The sequence below is a fragment of the Argopecten irradians genome, chromosome 9 (assembly GCF_041381155.1).
Source record: "Argopecten irradians isolate NY chromosome 9, Ai_NY, whole genome shotgun sequence".
Taxonomy (NCBI): Eukaryota; Metazoa; Mollusca; class Bivalvia; order Pectinida; family Pectinidae; genus Argopecten; species Argopecten irradians.
Window position 1 is genome coordinate 10,193,634 of NC_091142.1, and position 20,856 is coordinate 10,214,489.

At 35.3% G+C, this 20,856-nt stretch overlaps 1 protein-coding gene and 1 long non-coding RNA gene across 2 annotated transcripts; one reads left to right on the forward strand and one right to left on the reverse strand.

Annotated features, from left to right (window-relative positions):
- The first annotated feature begins 417 nt into the window (after positions 1 to 417).
- On the forward strand, positions 418 to 10,140 carry LOC138331397 (zinc finger protein 420-like). The gene is made up of 2 exons (XM_069278986.1): positions 418 to 525; positions 3,358 to 10,140. Exon 2 carries the CDS (start codon positions 4,150 to 4,152, stop codon positions 7,492 to 7,494), a length of 3,345 nt encoding a protein of 1,114 aa, XP_069135087.1. The 5' UTR covers positions 418 to 525; positions 3,358 to 4,149; the 3' UTR covers positions 7,495 to 10,140.
- A 2,173-nt stretch (positions 10,141 to 12,313) lies between these two features.
- LOC138331398 (uncharacterized) lies at positions 12,314 to 18,248 on the reverse strand. Its single transcript, XR_011209690.1, has 3 exons — positions 18,076 to 18,248; positions 17,380 to 17,520; positions 12,314 to 16,002 (listed from the first exon to the last, which is right to left on the reverse strand). It is a non-coding gene; the product is annotated as an uncharacterized lncRNA (long non-coding RNA).
- Positions 18,249 to 20,856: the final 2,608 nt, after the last annotated feature.

Consider the following 20,856-nt stretch of genomic DNA (forward strand, 5'->3'; position numbering starts at 1 on the left):
GTTTCACGTGAACTCGCCCATAGTGATTAGGCCAAAAAATATAGATCTATGTCTGTTTAGGGTTACATTGGCATACAAAAATAGGGGTCGGTAGGTCGGCTACCACGTGTAACATTGAAGTGAATTTACGTTACTGAAAACATCGGATTTTTTTCTTCTTTTTTTCATCATAGACAAATTTTGCATTATTTTAGGACAGCTGATAATCACTCAAGTCAACGTTGCCATTTGATCTATGAAGACATGAGCACTAGCGCTGTTTATTTTAATTTGTGTTATCGGGCTCGTATCTAGTGTGTACAAAACGCGTGGCGAATCCGGGCAGAATCCGGGCGTACACATTGCAATGTCATACCTTTAGTATGTCCCGTATCTAAAAGGGAGCGTCAAAATGATTATGACTATTTCTTTTTACACTTCCGGTAACGCGCGTTGTGGTTCATGATCAGAAGAAACGTCTGCTCAAACCTGTGAAATTTGCTTTATTAGAAGAGTTATATCGGGATACTTGAATCGGTACACCAGGTATTATCGATTAACTCAGTTTTTTTTCTATCATGTCAAATAAATGACATGACGTTTGAATTTTATCACAATGCTCAACAACTTTCTGTTCTAGCAGATTTAAGTTTAGGATATAACGTTAAAAGTCATTTCGTCACAAAATACATGTTAATGTAATCCAATAATATTGCTTATCATAGACAGTTAGCAGTTAGACACGGCGTTATGATCAAACGTATCTCGTCAGGCTATACCTCTAACATTGTTAAAGTAATATTGCATATGTTGTGCTTATTGCATATGTTGTGCTCTGTGGGCGAAATGACTATTTCACGAAACTGATTCTGACAACTCTTGAAAACTCTTTCGTCCCTGCAAGTAGACTCTAGTAAATTATTGACTGCATTCGACTGGCAACTCTCGTGTATGTGTTATTTATAGTAAGACAAAAAAATGTTTGTTTAGGGTAGCGTTGACAAAAAAAAGTGTTGGTCGATCGGGAGAATTTTTTAAAAAATTTTATGGGTTTTTTTTGTGTCTTTCACTCTAAAATGATGGCAGTAACTCCGTAAGCGGAGTCTGAGATAGAAATCAGTGTTTTTCCTGGGCATTTTGGGAAATTGCCACCTGGTGAAAATTGGGAAATTTTGTGCGATAAAAGTATGAAATGAAAAATTTTAATGGTGTTTATGGAAATTTTGGAAAAGGTAGAAATAAACAATTATCCTTCTCTAAAAATCAAGTGTAAGAATGTATACTAAAATACCACGTTCAGACTTGGGATTTCCAGAATTTTTTTGTTTCGTCACACAAAATAGGCGTCATCTCACTGATTTGGGAAATTTAGACATAAATTTGGGAAAAAATAACAAGAAATACAATTGGGAATGGGGCCTTATTTCGGCCCCGAATATATAGGCAGGAAAAACACTGGAAATCCAGACTTAATGATTGATTTTTTTTTCGCAGAAAAGTGGGACAAAATTTAAAGTCGGGGGTAAAAAATTATGCTCGGTGGGGTAACCCTAAACAGACATTTTTATTTTTTTTTGCCTACATTGTAATGTCAAACTCTCTGTCAGTCGAATGCTTTTCTCTCGAGAATAATGTACTCCAACAACATTAGAGGTATAACACAACACGACACTTTTGATCATTATGTTGTGTCTAACGATGTCGATATTACCCTGGAGATTCATTATCTTTCAGGAGAGGCGGTAGAATTGCAATTTCAGGGGGAACTTATCTATATGCTTTATAATGTAATTAAGCCTAAATCAGGCGGTACCACAGCCAGGTACATCCGTCAAAAAGTACCAGGTACCCCCTAATATTGAAACCCCTGATTGCCCAGCAGAAGTTTCTCAATATCGACGTCTAATATTACTTGGTTAGAGAGTATGACTGTTTTCGTTTATATGGTTTGACCGGTGGGACCTCTAGTTGTTTGTAAACTTATGAATTAAAGACGGATCTGATGATTATATAATATTTCAAAGGAATCTTGACAAAACTCTCATAACTATTAAGCTTTCTTATAGCGAAAACTGCAGGTCAGTCAGAATTTATACAGGAAATAATAACTTTAAAAAATGACGGAACAGGTTGTGCCAAATAAATGAAAATAGTTATCCTCATTCTGCCATTTCAAACTCTGATCAAACTCTCCAAATGCGATGGGTTTTGAAAACGATTTTCACCTTCCGTATAAAATCTAATTTTAGCATACTCGAGTAGGAACCCTGCACATTCGACTGCTCCAGTAATAATTCTGTCGACTAGGGGAAGTATCATGTAGCTGATTCTTTTTCATTTCAATTTATTTCTAAGGGGGAAACTATTGGTTAGCCAATTCTTTCCACTCTCTCAATTTATTTCTAGAGGGGGGGGGGGGACTTTCAGTTAGCCAGATTCTTCCCCCTAGAAATAAATTGAGAGTGAGGTAGGATCAACTACCCAACAGTTACCCCCCTTCAAATAAATTCAAAGGGGGGGAAAGAATAGAATAATCAATAGTTTCCCCCCTAGAAATAAGTCGAGAGGAAAGAAAGATTGGCTAGCCAATAGTCCCCCCTAGAAATGGGAGGGTGGGGGAAGAATCAGCTAGCCCTTTTTCCCTGGAAAATTTTCAGTAGGGGGGAAGGATTGGCTGTTACACCAGTATGGTGTCGTACCATTTCATTCTTAACATTATCCAACCCTACTGCTAAAGGGATGCTGTGATCAAGAGATCCTCTTTCGAAACAGTGATCTGTATTATTGAATTTTAATCTGATATTATATTCAGACATCATTAGAATCTTGCATAAATGAGTCAATATTATTGTGTTGTATTGATGACTGGCAATAAGTGATTAAACCGGTAACTATTAGATGACCCTCAACTGATCTGATAATCGATTAAAAATTTATTGTGATTTCAGCAATTTTCCAATAAAAACACAAATTACAGTGTGAATGCCTCCATACCTTTCTCCATTACAATACATATTTTTCACCATTTATAGTAAAAAAAACTTGTCAGAAAAACCTTCAATGTTCTCTTCACTGCTTACAAAGAAGACAAAAGTAGGCATAGATAAATAGGCAATTTGACTACAAAATTGAACCAATCATTTTTTTCGATTACCAGATCGGATAGGTCATCCAATTTGGACCGATGATTGACTGTTAATTATACAGCACTGCCATATTCCTATTGTGATTTCCTGACCCAATATTATCATTATAAAATAAGTAGCTATGTACAACAATGTATTCTACTTTAATTTGTGTCTAAATCAAATGCAACTTTAGTATGGTTTGAGGTCCAATCACTGTAGAATCATTTTTTTTTCCGTTTTTTTTTTCCAGATAAACCTGAGCATCGACAGTTGTGACATAGAGATGGATTTCAACTTGCATCCCGACATGGAAAAATGTAATGTGTGAGACTGAAGATTGAACGACTATTGAATATTGAACATGGGGTGAAATTCTGAGATCGAAACAAACATGTACAGATATGAAATGTGACGTTATTAAGATTGAACATGGAGTGGAGTAAGAACCTACATGTATAGAACATGTGACAAATGTAAACGCTCTTTCAAAGATGTATCTGGTTATAATGGACATGGCTGTGCAGATGGTAAGATAAAGTCCCAAACACATTGTCAGAATGGACATGATCATTCATACTCTCTCAAGTCAAATCCCAAAGACTTAGTCACACTAGATATGACCATACCTACTCTCTTTTAGAGACTGATGGATACTGGACTATCATTGTTCATGATCATAGTTATTTCAGACGGGGAACCCAAACGGTGAGGTGGGACAGATTGACGAGGAATTCAAGAGTGTTCACGCTGGAGGATTGTTTGTAAGCTTCACTCAAGTAAACAGGAAGACCATTCGACAGAAAGGAGAATCGACTGGTTACAATGTTAACAAAAGTCATTCAAATGGAACCAACAAGGGTGACATTAGAAGTGATGTGATCACATTAAATTTTACAAAAGGACATCATAAAGGTGACATGAAAATAACTTTAATGTTGAAAAATTAGATGAAGAATTGGTAAGGAAGAAAATCCAGCCAATGCTGTGAAATTTAAGCCTTCATTAAAAATGAAAACTTATGAAAACATAAAGTATAAAGAGTATGAAGTTGAATTCTGAGTACGAACCAAAAATGTATACATGTGACAAATGTAAACGCTCCTTTAAGGATTTGTCAGCCTTTGTTAGACATGGTTGTGCAGACGTAAAGCCAAACTCCCAAACACACTGTCAGAATGGACACGATCATTCATATTCTCTCAAGTCTGATCAATTGATGTCCCAAACGCACTGGCACAGTGAATATGATCTTTCACACTCTCTAGAGACTGATGGACTGAACGTCCATTTATTAGCTATTATTCATGATCATAGCTATGGCCAACGGGACCCAAATGGGGATGATCATGAGGACATAAAGAGTGATCACGATGGAGGATTGTTTGCGGGCTCCACTCAAGTAAAAATGGTTACTATCCAACAGAAAGGAGAATCGACTGGTTACAATGTTGACAAACATCATTCAAATCCTACGTGGAAATTTGGCCAATCAGACATTTCACAAACAACAGGGAAAACTGACAAGGGTGATTTCAATGGTGATGTGATGGCATTGAATTCTACAAATGGACATCATAAAGGTGACAGAAAAAATAATAATACTGTTGAGAAATTAGAGGAATTTGATAATGAAAAAAACACTGCCAATGCAGCATATATAAAGAGGAAACAGTCCAAGACAGCGAAAGATGGAAAAGGATATGAATGTTCCATTCTCAAGTTGAATGAAGATGTAACAGTGGCTCATTATAGATTTAATGAAAAAGAAAAGACAAAAATGTGGAAGTGTTTTGAATGTGGTCGGATGTTTTTCTTTAAAAAGAACCTTTTGAAACATTACACAGCTCACGAAGTGAAGTATCCCAATTGCGATGACTCAAATAGAAATGGTTTTCTTGTCGAGTCTAGTGACACATTGATGTCAAAGGAAAATGCTTTGACATGTACAGAGAGAGACGACTTATCTGTGTCAAAAGGAAAAAGAGAAGAGTCCGTGCGGTCAAATAAAAATATTTGTAAAGTCTGTGGATGTACGTTTCGGTCGTGGGAAGCGTTTGAAAATCATATGCTGAGTGATCACCCAGAGGAGAAGGCATACATGTGTGATGTTTGTGGAAGGAAATTTAATGATAAACATTTGTACAGAAAACACCGACGAACACATCAAGAAAAGCCTCATCTGTGTGATGTCTGCGGCAAAACGTATCGATATTCGGGTGAACTGAACTTTCACAAAAAGTTACACACAGTAGGGAAAGAATTTAAATGCAAGGTTTGTGGTAAAGCGTTTTTAGGGGATCATCAACTGAGATCACACTCCGGAATACACTCCACTGAAAGTCCCTACCAGTGTGGCTTGTGTGGAAAAAAATTTAAACTAAAGTGTTCTTTAAAATCGCATACACACAGGATACATAAAGCAGGAAAATACAAGTGTACAGTGTGTGATTACAGCAGTAAAATTAAATATTTACTGGCATTACATTACAGAATACATACAGGAGAGAAGCTGTACAACTGTGATATCTGTAATAAGGCCTTCACAAAGAAGGCTTATTTGCGTAAACACCGCAAAATACATATGAAAGAGAAGCTATTGAATAGAGATACTTGCGGTGATGAGTTTGGTAAGGCACATGACACAGGGGCACAACAATGTGACAAAGAAAACACACCCACCTCTGTTTTCAGTGAAGGTAGGAAACAACAGACGTCTACAGGTAACATGTTAAGTACTTTAAAAGAACACAAGATAAAGATTAGTGACATATCAAATACTACAAGTGAACAACAGGCCCCTGTGTTAGAAACCGATCAGAAACAACAGGCTCCTGTGTTAGAAAAAGATCAGAAACAACAGGGTCCTGTGTTAGAAAAAGATCAGAAACAACAGGCTCCTGTGTTAGGAAATGATCAGAAACAACAGCCTCCTGTGTTAGGAAATGATCAGAAACAACAGCCTCCTGTGTTTGGAAATGATCAGAAACAACAGCCTCCTGTGTTAGAAAAAGATCAGAAACAACAGGCTCCTGTGTTAGGAAATGATCAGACACAACAGGCTCCTGTGTTAGAAAAAGATCAGAAACAACAGGCCCATGTGTTAGGAAATGATCAGACACAACAGGCTCCTGTGTTAGGAAATTATCAGAGACAACAAGCTCCTGATAGTGAACAACAGAAGCCTATAATGAGCAGTTCAAGCAAAGATTTGAAACACTTCTTGGCAGCAGCCAAACCAAAGCGGTATAAATGTCAAATACATCACTTCAGTGAGAGGGTAAAGGTTGCACAGTACATATTGGAAGGTGCACAAAAACAGAATGCACTGAGATGTTGCTTATGTGGCCGGATATTTTTCACAGAAAGCCTCCTAAATAGCCACCTTGAAGAGCATCAGGAGGAGATGCAAGAGGTACAAACAGCCATGAACTTCCATACCGATACTTTGACTGAAAAAGATGCAGCACGTATTTCTACATCTAACAATGAAACAGAAGTACTAGTATCGGCAAATGCCTTGAGCTATGACGGATTTGATACAGAAACGAGGAAAGCATGTGGATTTGGCGACGGATATGGTGACAAATTCTGTGATGCAAACTACCAACAAAATCCTTTGTTCTCTTGTAGTGTGTGTGGGTATAGGCTATTGACAGAGACAGCACTTGAAATCCACATGAGAAAGCACAATTGCGAACTTACCACTGCTGGAAAGACAACATACATATGTTATATTTGTGGAAAAAATATGAAACACAGTGTCACATTTACTAGACACCTACAAATGCATAGGGGAGAGAAACCACACAAGTGTCGGTTCTGTGGCAAGGCATTTGTTGAGAAGGGATCTTGTGAGAGACATATCCGGATACATTTGGGAGTAAAGCCCTGTCTTTGTGATGTCTGCGGCAAATCGTTTCGAACTTCTGCTGAACTGAACTTACACAAAAAGTTACATACGGTAGGGAAAACATTTAAATGCATTTTTTGTGATAAGAAGTTTTTATCGAATCCTGAGCTGAAAGCACATGTCGTAAGACACTCGAAGGAAACGCCCTACCAATGTGGTGTGTGTGGGAAAGAATTTAAATTGAAGATTTATCTGAAATTACACATGAGAATACACGCTGAGGTGAAGCCATATCAGTGCACAGATTGTGATTACCGTGGTGTAAGTAAACATGCACTGAACTTGCATATCAGAATGCACACAGGAGTGAGACCTTACAAGTGTGATTTCTGTGGTAAAGCCTTCACACGGAATGCTGCTTTAAAGAAACATGTTAGAACACATTCAGGACAGAAAATTGTTATGAAAAGTGATATTTGTGGTAATGAGTCTGGGAATATCATTAACTTTAATGAACCTACAGACTTTTTAATGTGAAATTCAAAAAAGTTACTTAGTACGCTTTTGAAAGCAGATATTCTGAGAACACAGATTTAAGGTCATACATAACCTTCTGATACAGATGCAAAAATTGAGATATTTGTGTTAATATTGTTTTGCTAGAAACATTTGAAAAACATGCCTGTGCATTACCCGGTATATACGGGTATGCACTATACCAACATAAATATGGTAGTAGATGAATCCTATTAAAAACACTATCATTTTGGTTAACTAGATCTATAAGCTGTGCCTCACAGGAGTCATACAAAATCAGTTACGTTGTGTCAAAGAAATGCAAAATGTTTACTTCATAAATAAAAAATGTTTGTTTTATATGGTCACGGTGACCTATTGCGATAACCTTTAGTCTGTCATCGACCCTCTTCCGTTAACGTTTTCTTGAGAACATGATGAAATAGTACTGAGCTAATTGGAACTTTGTATGCAACTTAAAGATGCTCCACCGCCAACAGAGCATAAATGATTTTCATCATTTGAACAATAATTGGTGTTTAATCGTGTATATGTATGCCTAATCAACATAAAAAATAACATAAAATAATTTATTTCGCCTTTGGTGCCTGCGCAATCATTACTTCATTCTATATGAGATATAGTGCCAAGGAATTTTTTTCGGGATGCAATTTATTATTTTTTCTATTATTAACTTGAAGTAAAATTAGAAGCTCAAATTTTTCAATGGTGGTAATGGTGTAAAGTAAGTAACTTTTGTAACTGAAGAAAACTATTAACTCGTCTGCTCCTTTTTTTGATAGTGAAAAAATACCATTTGTCAGCGGTGGAGCATCTTTAAGAACGATAACATTTTGATTTTGAGAAAATTTGAAAACTGAATATTTTTGACTGTCATTAGCCTACCATCATCAGATGGTGTGCTATTTAAATCGCCTTTCGTCCGTGGTCCGTCCTTCCGTCGGTTAACATTTCTATTTACCGCTACTTTTGAGAAAGTAGAAAAGGGATCTGCATGCATGTTCCCCCAGGGTCCTAGTTGTGTATATTGCATTGTCAGACCGATCGGTGAACATGATGGCCGACAGGACGCCTTCCTGGATTTTGATAGATGAAGTTTGCTACCGCTATTTCTTAGAAAGTACTTAAGGGATCTGTCTCAAATTTCATGTACAGGTTCCCCTAGGACTTTAGTTTGGCTCATTGCATTTTGGGACTGATCGGTCAACAAGGTGGCCGACCGGCCGCCATCTTGGATTTTGATAGTTAAAGTTTGTTACCGCCTTTTCTCAAAAAGTTCTGAAGGGATCTGTCTCAAATTTCATGTACAGGTTCCCCTAGGGGTCTAGTTGTGCATATTGTATTTTGGGATTGATTGGTCAGCAAGATGGCTGACAGGTAGCCATTTTGGATTTGGACGATTGGAGTTTGATACTACTATATACATCTCTGAAAGTACTGAACAGATCTTTCTCAAATATCATATGTAGTAAAAGTTTTAAAAGTAGAGATAACATCCCTCTTTTCGTTGTCAGACATAGATCCTTCTTTAGTGGGCGCCAAGATCCCTCTGGGATCTCTTGTTTATTTGATAGAGTATGTTGCTCTTTTTTTAACTATTTGACCTCCATCCTGTGCAAGCTCTGCCAGTGCAAATTTAGCTGAAACTTTTCTGAGATGATTCTATCTGGAGATAGTTTTGACTAGTTTTGACTAAGTTTTTTTTTATTTTTAGGCCAGCCTGAATTTCAAGGTGATTTTGAATGTCACCATTTTGAAAAACCTAGTAATTATTTTTCTCTCGGCTCCGCCGCCGACAGTATATAAACGATACTCATCATCTGATCAATAACTATGTAAAATCCTATTTATATGTGTAAACTACATATTTTAGTACATTTGATGATTGCGCAATAAATACTTGATTCCATATAGGGCATAGTAGCATGGACTTTATTCGGAACACAATTGATTTTAATAACTTTTTCTTGATTTGAAATAAGAAGCTCAAACTGTAATGGTATAAATTAACTAACTTTTGTAACTGAAACAAAACACTTTGTGTGCTCCTGCGTTTGAAAGAGAAATAATACCATTCGTCGGCTGTTGAGCATCTTTAACTAAAGCCAAGTTTGTCAAATGACCATTAAGGTCTTGGGCCTCTTGTTTAAACAATGCAATGATCATGATCTTCAAAACTTTGTATTCTTCCATGTACTAGATAATGATATAGTGGACCCGCAGTAATCTGGACAGTGGAAAACTCACATCCAGGCAGAATCATCAGGGAACAGATTTTATCATTAACTTGGGGAAATGGAACCCGACAGTCCAGAAAATTCGCTATCTGGACACTTAAGACCGAGAACACAAGTATTCAGATTACCGGGGGTTCACTGAAATTAAATTTACTGTCCTTTTTTTATTTGTATGTTTTCTTCATATTAAAATACATGGTATCGGTAAATATTATTTTGGTTACTTATTAAAGACCATACTGAAGTTTGATACAATTCTGAGGATTTCAGAAGAGGATCAACATGTATGAATTTTGATTATGTATAAGAATGTATATTATGTATAAAGACTTTGTTAAGACATATCATGCTTTTTGTTATATTAAAAGTAATTTTAGTAACAAACAATGAAAAGCTGTTGTTTTTTTTTCAAAACCATTGAAAAGCATTTTTAGCCCTAATCATCAGATGGAGGGCTATTCAAATCGCCTTTCGTCCGTGGTCCGTCCGTCCTTTAACAATTCTTGTTACCGCTAAATCTCAGAAAGTACTGAAGGGATCTGTCTCAAATGGCACAGGCAGGTTCCCTTGGGAGCTAGTTGTGCATATTGCAATTTGGAATTAATCGGCCGATCCTTTAACAATTCTTGTTACCGCTAAATCTCAGAAAGTACTGAAGGGATCTGTCTCAAATGGCACAGGCAGGTTCCCTTGGGAGCTAGTTGTGCATATTGCAATTTGGAATTAATCGGCCGACAGGACGTCACCTTGGATTTTCAAATTCAAAGATGACGCCTTCACGCCCATCTGTCTTCAAATCTGTCCTGCAATATATATAATATGCAAACCTACACTGAACGGCCGATCAGGACCCAACATATAAATTTTGAGACAGATCCTTTCTGTACATTGTACTTTTTGAGAAATAGTGATAATTTTCAAATGACAAAAACCCAAGATGGCTCCACTGTTGATTTATCGGTGCCAAAATGCAATATAAACAATTAGGTTCCTAGGGGTACCTACATATAAAATCAAAGACAGATCCCTTCAATACTTTCTGGGAAAGAGCGGTCTTAATCTTCATTTATCAAAATCAAAGATGACTACTTGTTGGTAAACTTGTTGACTGATCGGTCTCAAAATGCGCTATGCACAAATAAGGTCGATGGGACACCTACATATAAAATTTGAGACAGATCCATTCAGTATGTTCTGAGAAATAGCGGTAACAAACTTCAATTATCAAAATCCAGGATGGCTGCCTTTTGGTCATCTTGTTCACCGAACGTTCCCAAAATGCAATATGTACAACTAGGGTCCTAGGGGTACATATGAATTTTCAGACAGATCCCTTCGGTACGTTCTGAGCATCCTTTCAGTACGTTCTAAGAAATAGCAGTAACAGGAATTGTTAAAGATGCTCCACCGCCGACAGAACAAAAATGATATTCATCATTTGAACAATAATTGGTGTTTAATCATGTATATGTATGTCTAATTAGCACAAAAAATAGTATGGAGTAATTTCTTTTGCCTTTGGTGCATGCGCAATCAGTACTTAATTCCATACAGGATATAGTGCCACGGATTTTTTTCGGGATGCAATTAATTATTTTTCATATTTTAACTTGAAGTAAAATTAGAAGCTCAAACTTTTCAATGGCGGTAATGGTGTTCAGTAAGTAACTTTTGTAACTGAAGAAAAATACTAAATCGTCTCCTCCTGTTCTTGATTGTGAAAAATGCCATTTGTCAGCGGTGCAGCATCTTTAACGGACAGTAGAGCGGACGGCGGACGATGGCTACATGAATAGCCCACCATCTGATGATGGTGGGTTGTGAATGGAAGAAAACCAGGGATTGGATATTGCACCTGTAATAATTACTTGGACGAAAGGCGACAAATAATAATTTTTCACCAAACAGTAGTTAAAAAAGAAATAATTAAATTATTCATATGTTTTTAATTTAAAAAAAAAATGGTGACTTCCGCATCTGCCCATCTTGGATTTTGGACAAACGAAGCAATGGCTGTTTGGGTGTCGAACACAACAATCAGAATTTCTCATATAAATCGTTAGAACTGAAGAACTTTAGAAGTGATAAATTATAACATGTGATGGTATCTTTGGTAGCCATCTTTTGAACTGATCCAAAACAACAACACAGTGTCAGAATTACCTTGGGATCATCTCGGACAATTTTCAGCAAAATCGCACTGGTGGCACTTGCTTAAGAAGTTCCAATAGTGTTTTCAAGATGGCGACCATCTGGAATTTCAGATCAACCCAAGAAATAGCAACACGCACTATAAATGACTGTCAAAAAAGTTCAGTTTTCGAACTTGTTCGAATTTTTTATCAATGTTAAGCTGTATATAAAGTTTCATCAATAAGCTCAGTGCTATATATTTTCGACAACTAATGATGTTCTCAAGAAAAAGTTAACTGAAGAGGGACGACGACAGGCAAAAGGTTATCGAAATAGTTCACCGCGACCTTATATAACCATCTGCATTTCTGTGACATACAAACTAACTGATCTTACATGACTCCACAAAGCACTGCATATAAATTGCTAGTGTGTTTTGTTTGGTCTACTATAGTGCACACTCGTGAATAATGCGCAGGAATTTTTTTCATGCTTATTTTGTTTAAAAAATATTAAAACAAAAATCTAAATATTTGCATCTTCATTAACAAGTTATTTATGTGGCCTTCAAATTAATGTAGATTTTTTATTTGAATGTTATATTGAAAATAGATTCATGTTCCTGCTTATAGCTAAAGTTATCAAAAATTATACTATTTTATGCGTATCTTGTGGAAAAAATCGTATTTAAATCAAATCAGATTTGAATCATGTCTCATATTTTGTAATCAGTTAGGATCGAGAGCTCGGTCTCTACGGGTTGATTTTCGGACACTCCGCAAATCGCCTTTGGACCGACTCATAGAAAAGTGATTTCATAAATTTGTATTTGGAAAACCATTCGACGTCTTTCGATATTTTACCGTGACAAAGACGAGTATTACAACGACCGGAAATTTCATTGCGATAAATGTCTGTTCATAGCAACAGATTACCCTGTAAATCAAGTCATTTTAAGAGAGCGATTTCTTCACATAGTTCGCGTACAATAAGAAATCCCGGAATAAATCTCAGCGACAATTTTTCTATTCCAGTTAAAGTTAATCCACACAATAGATCGCGAAATTAAATCTTCGTGAAAATATGTTCATTTACAATAACTGTAATATATCAACTATTATCTTACGATGTATAACGCATACCATCTATATTTTTAAACAGAAACTTTATTTATCTACACAAATAATTGACCATGTATTTGAGAGAAGAAAATATTAATATATAATTCCTGAAAGGTTTTATAACAATATATGCTTTTGCTATACAATTTATAAACACAGAATGAAGATAAATATCACATATAGAACTAAATGGTCACGTGATAAATGGTGACAGATGGTGGACTACATTAAAGATGCTACAGGAACACAATATTTACTTATATACACCTTAACCACCATTGAAAAGTTTCTTATTTTACTTCAAGATAAAAATATTAAAAATAATTAATTGCGTCCCGAATAAAGCATGGCACTATGTCCTACATGGAATGAGCACGCACCAAAAGCAAAATAAATGATTTCATATGTATTCTTGTAAATTAGACACACACACATACACATTGTGTATATAACAGTTATAAGTTATTGTTCAAATGTTGAATGTCATAAATGGTCTGTCGGCAGTGGAGCTTCTTTAATACAATATTCCTGTTAAATAATCAAGCATATAATTAAGACTTCATAAGTAATTTGCTAAAATTTTCCGATTTCGTATTTAACCTTTAATCCATATAAAACATTTATTTACCTTTAATCCCTTAATCACTTATCTCATTGATAGAAAAATTAATATTTCTTAAATCAATAAATTTGAAGATCAGATATAGCCAAACTCCATTGAGAAGTTTATGAATAGAAGTATTTATATGAAAAAGACGAACTAACATACGACAGAAAATGAAAAACAAATGACGTGTGTTGGACGTGGTACGTACAAATTTATAATAAGCCCAGCGAACCTTGGGCCATGAATCAAAATTAAGCCCAGCGAACTTTGGACCAGAGAATCAAAATTACGAAATCATCAATTCATAATGGACTAAATACACGATTAATTGTAAAGAATGAGACAAAAGTACGCGAAAAATTGCATGGAAAACGAAACACTTTAGATATACATGTATGGAGTGGTAAATATAAGTATGTAAAATGTATATATGACATATTAAAACCAAAAGGTTTTCTAATCCCATTCACATTTACATTCACTTAGACATTACATATGTTTAATCGTTAAAAATTAACAACAACAAGTCAACAAATAGCCTCCATCATTAAATGGTCACTACTTTTCTAAAACGGCTTTTAATTTTTAAAAATTGAAATGTAAAACGAAATTGGAAATTGTATAGTCGCGAAAACCATAAGCTTGCCGTTTATACTACACTCAACTGAACAAGTTAATTGAAATATATTAAATATTAATTTTTATAACGCGAATCGTTTTATGTTCCCGCCGTCGTCCAAATTACCACGTCTTAGTTGAATATCACTGCGCTAGACGGCAAAGCTTCACTCTTTTAATACAAAGATTACGGAGGGAATCTTTTATTTATTTAGTGTTGTAACCTCATCTTAGGCCATCAAAATGCATTTTCATATGTAAATGTTGATTTTAAGAAACTTTTGGTGTTTTTTTTTTTCTTTTTTTTTAAGATAATGGACTTTTAAAGTGAACAGTCGGGCAAGGATGGCTAAAGTCGGTAAAAATGGTGTGAATGTATCCAGTATAATTTCTTATGAAATAGAAAAATAAAATCTCTCGCCAAAATCTGTCTGCGTACGAAGAAATTAATTTAAAGTATAGGAATCCTAAAACGTCCTCCCGGCTGACTATGTCCGTGGTTACATTTACACGCAGCCTCGCTTTCAATGCTTTCAACTTTATTTATTTCAGTGGTCAGAACTGGGAAACGTAAGCAGAACTTGGCCGTCGTATTAATATGTGAGAACTTTTGGAAGGCCAATGAACGCATTCAGACTGGTTTTCTTTGCCCGACTATTCACTTTAATATCAGTACACATTTATCAATAATTCATAATTATATGAAACATTTGTTTGAAACAACCATTCTCTTAAGAAAAACAACGCTCATTTACTTGTGCGCAATATACAAATGTACAATTGTATAAGGAAAATCGAAATTCGATTTGGGAAGCTGTATCTAGAACGTAGTTGGAATGAGAATGGTCAAAACGAATTAACGTTTTTTCTTCAATGGTAATCAAACTAAAATCAAGTTTTATCAAGGAATTCCACAATTTAAAATAGTCTTTTGAAACTATGACTACGTTCACGAAAATCTGGACTTTTGAAATCGACTTTTTAAACAACTTATGTGCAAGTTAATAAGAAAGTTAGAACAGACACATGATGCGCGAAAGTTTAGTTTCGGAGAACTATCCTCTATCCGATGCAGACTTGATTTATTTCGATTAAGTTCAGCAAACCAGTCATCGTCCAGAACAAAAGTACTACAAACGTACTGACGGTTTGAAATATATTTTTTTCAAGAGGCGATTTCGATGGTTTCGATATAAACTAACATACAAGAGGCAGATTTGTTTTCCAAACGGCAATGTACCATTGAATTTGTAAGCCCAAAGTTTAACTGATCATTTTCCAAACGACGGATATTATTTAAAATGATCAAATATGAGATTCATGCAGTTTCAAACATTGTCTAATTATATGTATGAATATTACAAAATAGCTTGTGTTTACCATTATCTTATCTATTTGCCGATGATTCGGATTAATGCCAAACAATGTTTTCATTTCCTTGAACTGATTCCGATGTTTTTGCGAATAATACAGTTTCTAACGTTTCTAATTATAAGTATGGATATTACAAAATGGCCTGGGTTTGCCATTATCCATCTTATTGATTCAATATTTCTGATTCCTTGAAATGATTCCGATGGTTTTGCGAATTTTTGCTTCTATTTGTCCGAACCCGGCCTTGGGGCTATTTTCTTCTTCCTTTTCATCTCATTCAGGCGTTTGGGAATGTTCATCAAATCCACGCACACCATAAATAGAGCTGGAATCGCGAACATAATGGATGCCAAGACACCCGCCATTGCTGCCGACGACTTCCGGTCATCCGGGGCCGAGATCTTCTTTCTAATGGCCTCTACAATATAATAATATTATGTAAACAAGATTACAGTAAGAATTGCACACGTCCCCTGCCATCAATTACATTTTCTAATTTGTGGCTGCTTAATTATGTTATTATTGTATGAGGTTTGAATAAATTCTGTTGAGGCGGTTTCAAGTTATCGTCCGGAAACAAAAACTTGTGACAGAAATTATTTTCAGTGACAGTGACCTTTGTAGTTGACGTTTTGACCCCAAATTCAATCACAAGTTTTATTTTCACATATGCTACCATTGTGTGAAGTTTGAGCAAAATCCATTAATTCGTTCTTATGTCATCATCCGGAAACCAAATCCAGAGAGACAGACAAACAGACAGAAAAGACAAGAAAAGACAGACAGACAGACAGACAGACAAGACAAGACAGGCATACAGATAGACAGACACACACACACACACACACACACACACAGACAGACACACAGACAGAAAAGACAAGATAAGACAGAAAAGACAAGAAAAGACAGACAGACAGACAAGACAAGACAAGACAGACAGACAGATAGACGGGGACAATCACTAGTTTCCTCCGACTTCACTAAAATTCTGTTTGAAAAACATTGTATAGATTGCTATAGGCACACTTTTATATCGACTGGTCAGGCATGATTTTGGCTTTCAATAGTAATCTATGTTTTTTTTAACTATTTATTGATTATTTATTTCTTTTTACGTAAGTAAACACGTTTTTAATAAATTCATGATTATAACGTTTTTAACAAATTCATGACTATAACGTAGTGGTTTGCATTCCCTGTCGATTTGTTCCTATAAGATGTCTGTATTAAGAGTGTAACAACGTATGCTTATAATGCAGTTGGTCCATGTAGGTTCGTTGTAACTATGTTGTTTTTTTTAAACAGATGGATTATCATTATTATCATCATCATGATGGGTTTTTTCCTGAGATAATTGTGATTATTTAGGCAAAAAAAAATTGTCTGTTTAGGGCTAAATTGGCAAAAAAAGTAAGGTCGGTAGGTCGCGAAATTTTTTTTCAGTGTCTTTCACTCTAAAGTAATGGCCGAACCGGAGTCTGAGATCGAAATCCCGACTTAATTTATATTGTTTGTAGAAAATTGGAAAAATATCAGGGTCGGGGTAAAACATTAGGGTCGGTCGGGTAACCCTAAACAGACATATTTGTTTTGCTTTATCAAAGAATAGATACTCATATTGATACTAAAATTAATACATGTAAAAGTTACATAAATGAACAATAATTTTAGCAGAAAAAATAATTATGTCAGCATTAAATCTTAAAAGCATGAAACGTATAAATTGATTTCCCACTTTTCAAAAACATGTGAAATAAAATGTCAACAATACTGTTCATAAACGTTAACTTACTCGCGGTCTTCTTCTTATCGACGGTTAGTTCTTTCTTTGTTTCCTCCATGACAGTCGCTAACTCCTCCTTGGTCAGATTTTTGATCTCTGGGACCTGTCTTCGTCGACATCGACATCGCTTCCGTTTACGTTTAAATTCATCTAGAGAAGTAGAGAAAGCAAAGTATATCATATTTTGCGAGATACAAACTTTTGCGTATTTTCGCTCGAGAGGTCAAGCACGAATACAACGGTTTCCCAAATAATTGGATCAACTGTTATTACAAAATTAAAATATATGGGTCACGGAAGTAATGTCAACGGTAGTTTCCTGCTGGATCCTTACAGACATATGTCTGTATATAATATGAATTACTTGAAGGTGTAAATATAGGGCAAAGAAGTTTTCGAGGCGATCTGCTCCTTAGTCCTTTACAAATCGCTGGTAAGGCCACATCTAGAATATGCATCACCGGTATGGTTTGTTATCTTTAAAAAAGACACACAGGCCATAGAAAATGTCCAACGAAGAGCAACTAAATTTGTGAAGTCAATTAAAGACATATCCTATACTGAAAGACTAATCGAGCTAGGACAAACAAGACAATATAGAAGAGCAAGGATGGATATAATCGAAATCTTCAGAATCATAAATGATATTGACCAATGTGACAAAAATAGTCAAACAAGAACTAGAGGTCACTCCAAAAAACGCACCAAGGAGTTCAGCAGGCTGAATATCAGGAAACTATCCTTCACCCAAAGAACAATTAATACTTGGAACGACCTGACTGAGGGTGTTATTTCAGCCAGTACTCTGAACGAGTTCAATGACTAAACAATCTCTGAAAAAAGAAGAAAATAAAGTTCTGCTCCAACTGCTACTAAGGCGAACCGGAACCGGAAGACATTCAAGAGATGGGTCAGAGAGGCGTCAGCCTATAAATTCAAAACAACCTCGAGGACAGGTAACAGGTAACAAAGAGAAGATATACGATTACATGACGGTCATATGATAATATATGTATACTCAAATGTCATTTATCGCCAATAAATGTTTTCGCGAATATATTAAAATTAACGACGACGCGTTTTGCCGAACATTGGATAACACTTATTGGAAATTAGTGGATTTCATTGAGTGAAATAATCGAAACAGTAATAGCGATAGGATTAACAACATAAGAGGATGCACAGTGGGATCACGTGAAACGAAATTCACCCACGTCCTCTTTGACTAATTAATTCATGTTGTCATTTAATAAAATTGGTATCCTTATAACCGAAATACCTAACAATAAACGTACACACCTGCAGAATAAAAGAAAAGAAAAACTTTACTCACCTACTGTCGCATGACATTGCTCTGACTGCAGTGACTCCCCGGGGCAAGGAGTGCCTCCGTGTTGTGGGGTAGGGTTGTTACACTTTCGGCATCTTGATCGAATGACTTCCTGGTTGACCACTGCGCATGAGCTCCATGTCCGCCATGATGCCCATCCTCCATCGACTTCAAAAAATATCATTTTCTTATTTTATTGAAAAACAGATATAAACACATTGTTTTATTCTAATCTACTAAAGTGTTAAAAAAACCTTTAACGAAGTTTTTTTTTTCAGCGATATAGACCGATGGATACAGGAAGGAACTGAGATCATTAATAGGGTAGTCTTCCCTACAAACTGGGCAGTAAAGCCGATTATTCAGTCTATTTTCTCTTTTGTATGTTGTATATCGGAAAGGCGACTGACTTTTAAAAATGATATGTTTCATCCTATCGTAATCTTTGACAATAGCCAACCTTTTGTTTGGAGTTGAGTATTTTTACTGCGTTATTTTTTTTTTACTTTATAGCATGTGTAATCATAATACTACAAATAATCGTAAAATTTGCTTTAAAAAGATTTTTTTCATGAGTTTTATTTTCAAGTACTTTCTATTTTGTTGATATTTAAACCAGTGACGTAATCTCTGTTTAAACATACAATGTATAGCTCACCATTAATTTTGTAGACATTTAATTTTCAATGTTAAGCTCTGAAATAAATTTTCATTTATATATTTTAATTTTTAATTTATTCTTTATATTGTGATTTTGGGCGGTATATATTAATATTAGATCTACATTGAAATCAAGCAAAAGCTAGTTTAGCGCTTTACACACAGAATAATTACTTGTTTTTATTTTCAACCAGTAAATTCAAATTTACATTATACAATTTATATCATCACTTAGCGAAAAAATATTTATACCCAATTTATAGATATGCACATATACTGATACAAATGCGGACACAGGTTACTGTGCACACACTGGTGACCGTAATATATATTACGGTCATCCGTAAGGAATATCATACACTAGTCATCCGGAAGGTATATTACGGTCATCAAACATAGATGTCGGAGATAATCGCTTCCATCTTTGGCTGATTTTGTTGTTTTATGATAACAGCGAAGTGTTTCCATTGGTACCCAGAGAATCATCTGTACCTTTTGTATCTATGCATAATTTCAGATACTGTATTTGTGAAAACAAATGATTTGAACACATGAGACGCTAGAAAAATATAGCCGAGATGACCGTTATATTTAACATGTTTTCAAAACCGGCTGACCGTAATATGTTATATGGATAACCGTATTACAAGACGAAATTTTTACTTAAATATGAAAATTTATCCAAATCATAACGTACGGTTAATTTTAGAAAATTAAAGCGATACTTTCAAATTAAGCACGGATTTAATTATGAAAAATCTTGATAAACATATATGAAAGGGCATATTGAAGATTACTAGTAAATTCACAGAAAAAAATGTCTGCATTGGCATTTCCATCCTCGATATTCAAGGAGTTCCGATCACTTACGATCTCTACACCCCTGGACTCGTAAGTGATCGGAACCCCTGGAATATCGAAGATGTGGTATTTCATAATTTACAGCTCACTTAGCATTATAACCTCTCATAACCTAAATGCAATTTAAAAAGAAATCATCATCTGTTTCCCTTAATATTATAGCAAACATTATCATCAAGAAATCACCATGTAACGACATTGTTTATTGTCATACACTTTACAGTATAAATTATTAACATTAAAATTAATTTTATTGCATCAAAATAAAGGGTCCAAGCAGATTATTATTACACAGGAAGCCGTCTGACATCAGCATAATACAATTAATAATTTGGTAAATATTTTTATGTATTAAAAGAATTGATATTGCTGGTAACAAGACATCGCCTAGCAACTTTCACTAAGAAAGATGGCGAGTGTGCGATATTGTGAGTTGGCTGTACCGCGATAACCTCAAACTCCTGAGGGTATTAGCTCCTGATTAAAGTAGTGATATTTTACATTCACATATATCACTTCTTTGGTGTATTTTAGCATATTTAAGTTGATAAAACGTGTGTATGTATCGGGGCTAAATTAGGTTTTACTGTTGACTCACATATCGATGTGCAGCTTGTAAATTTTGGCAAAATATG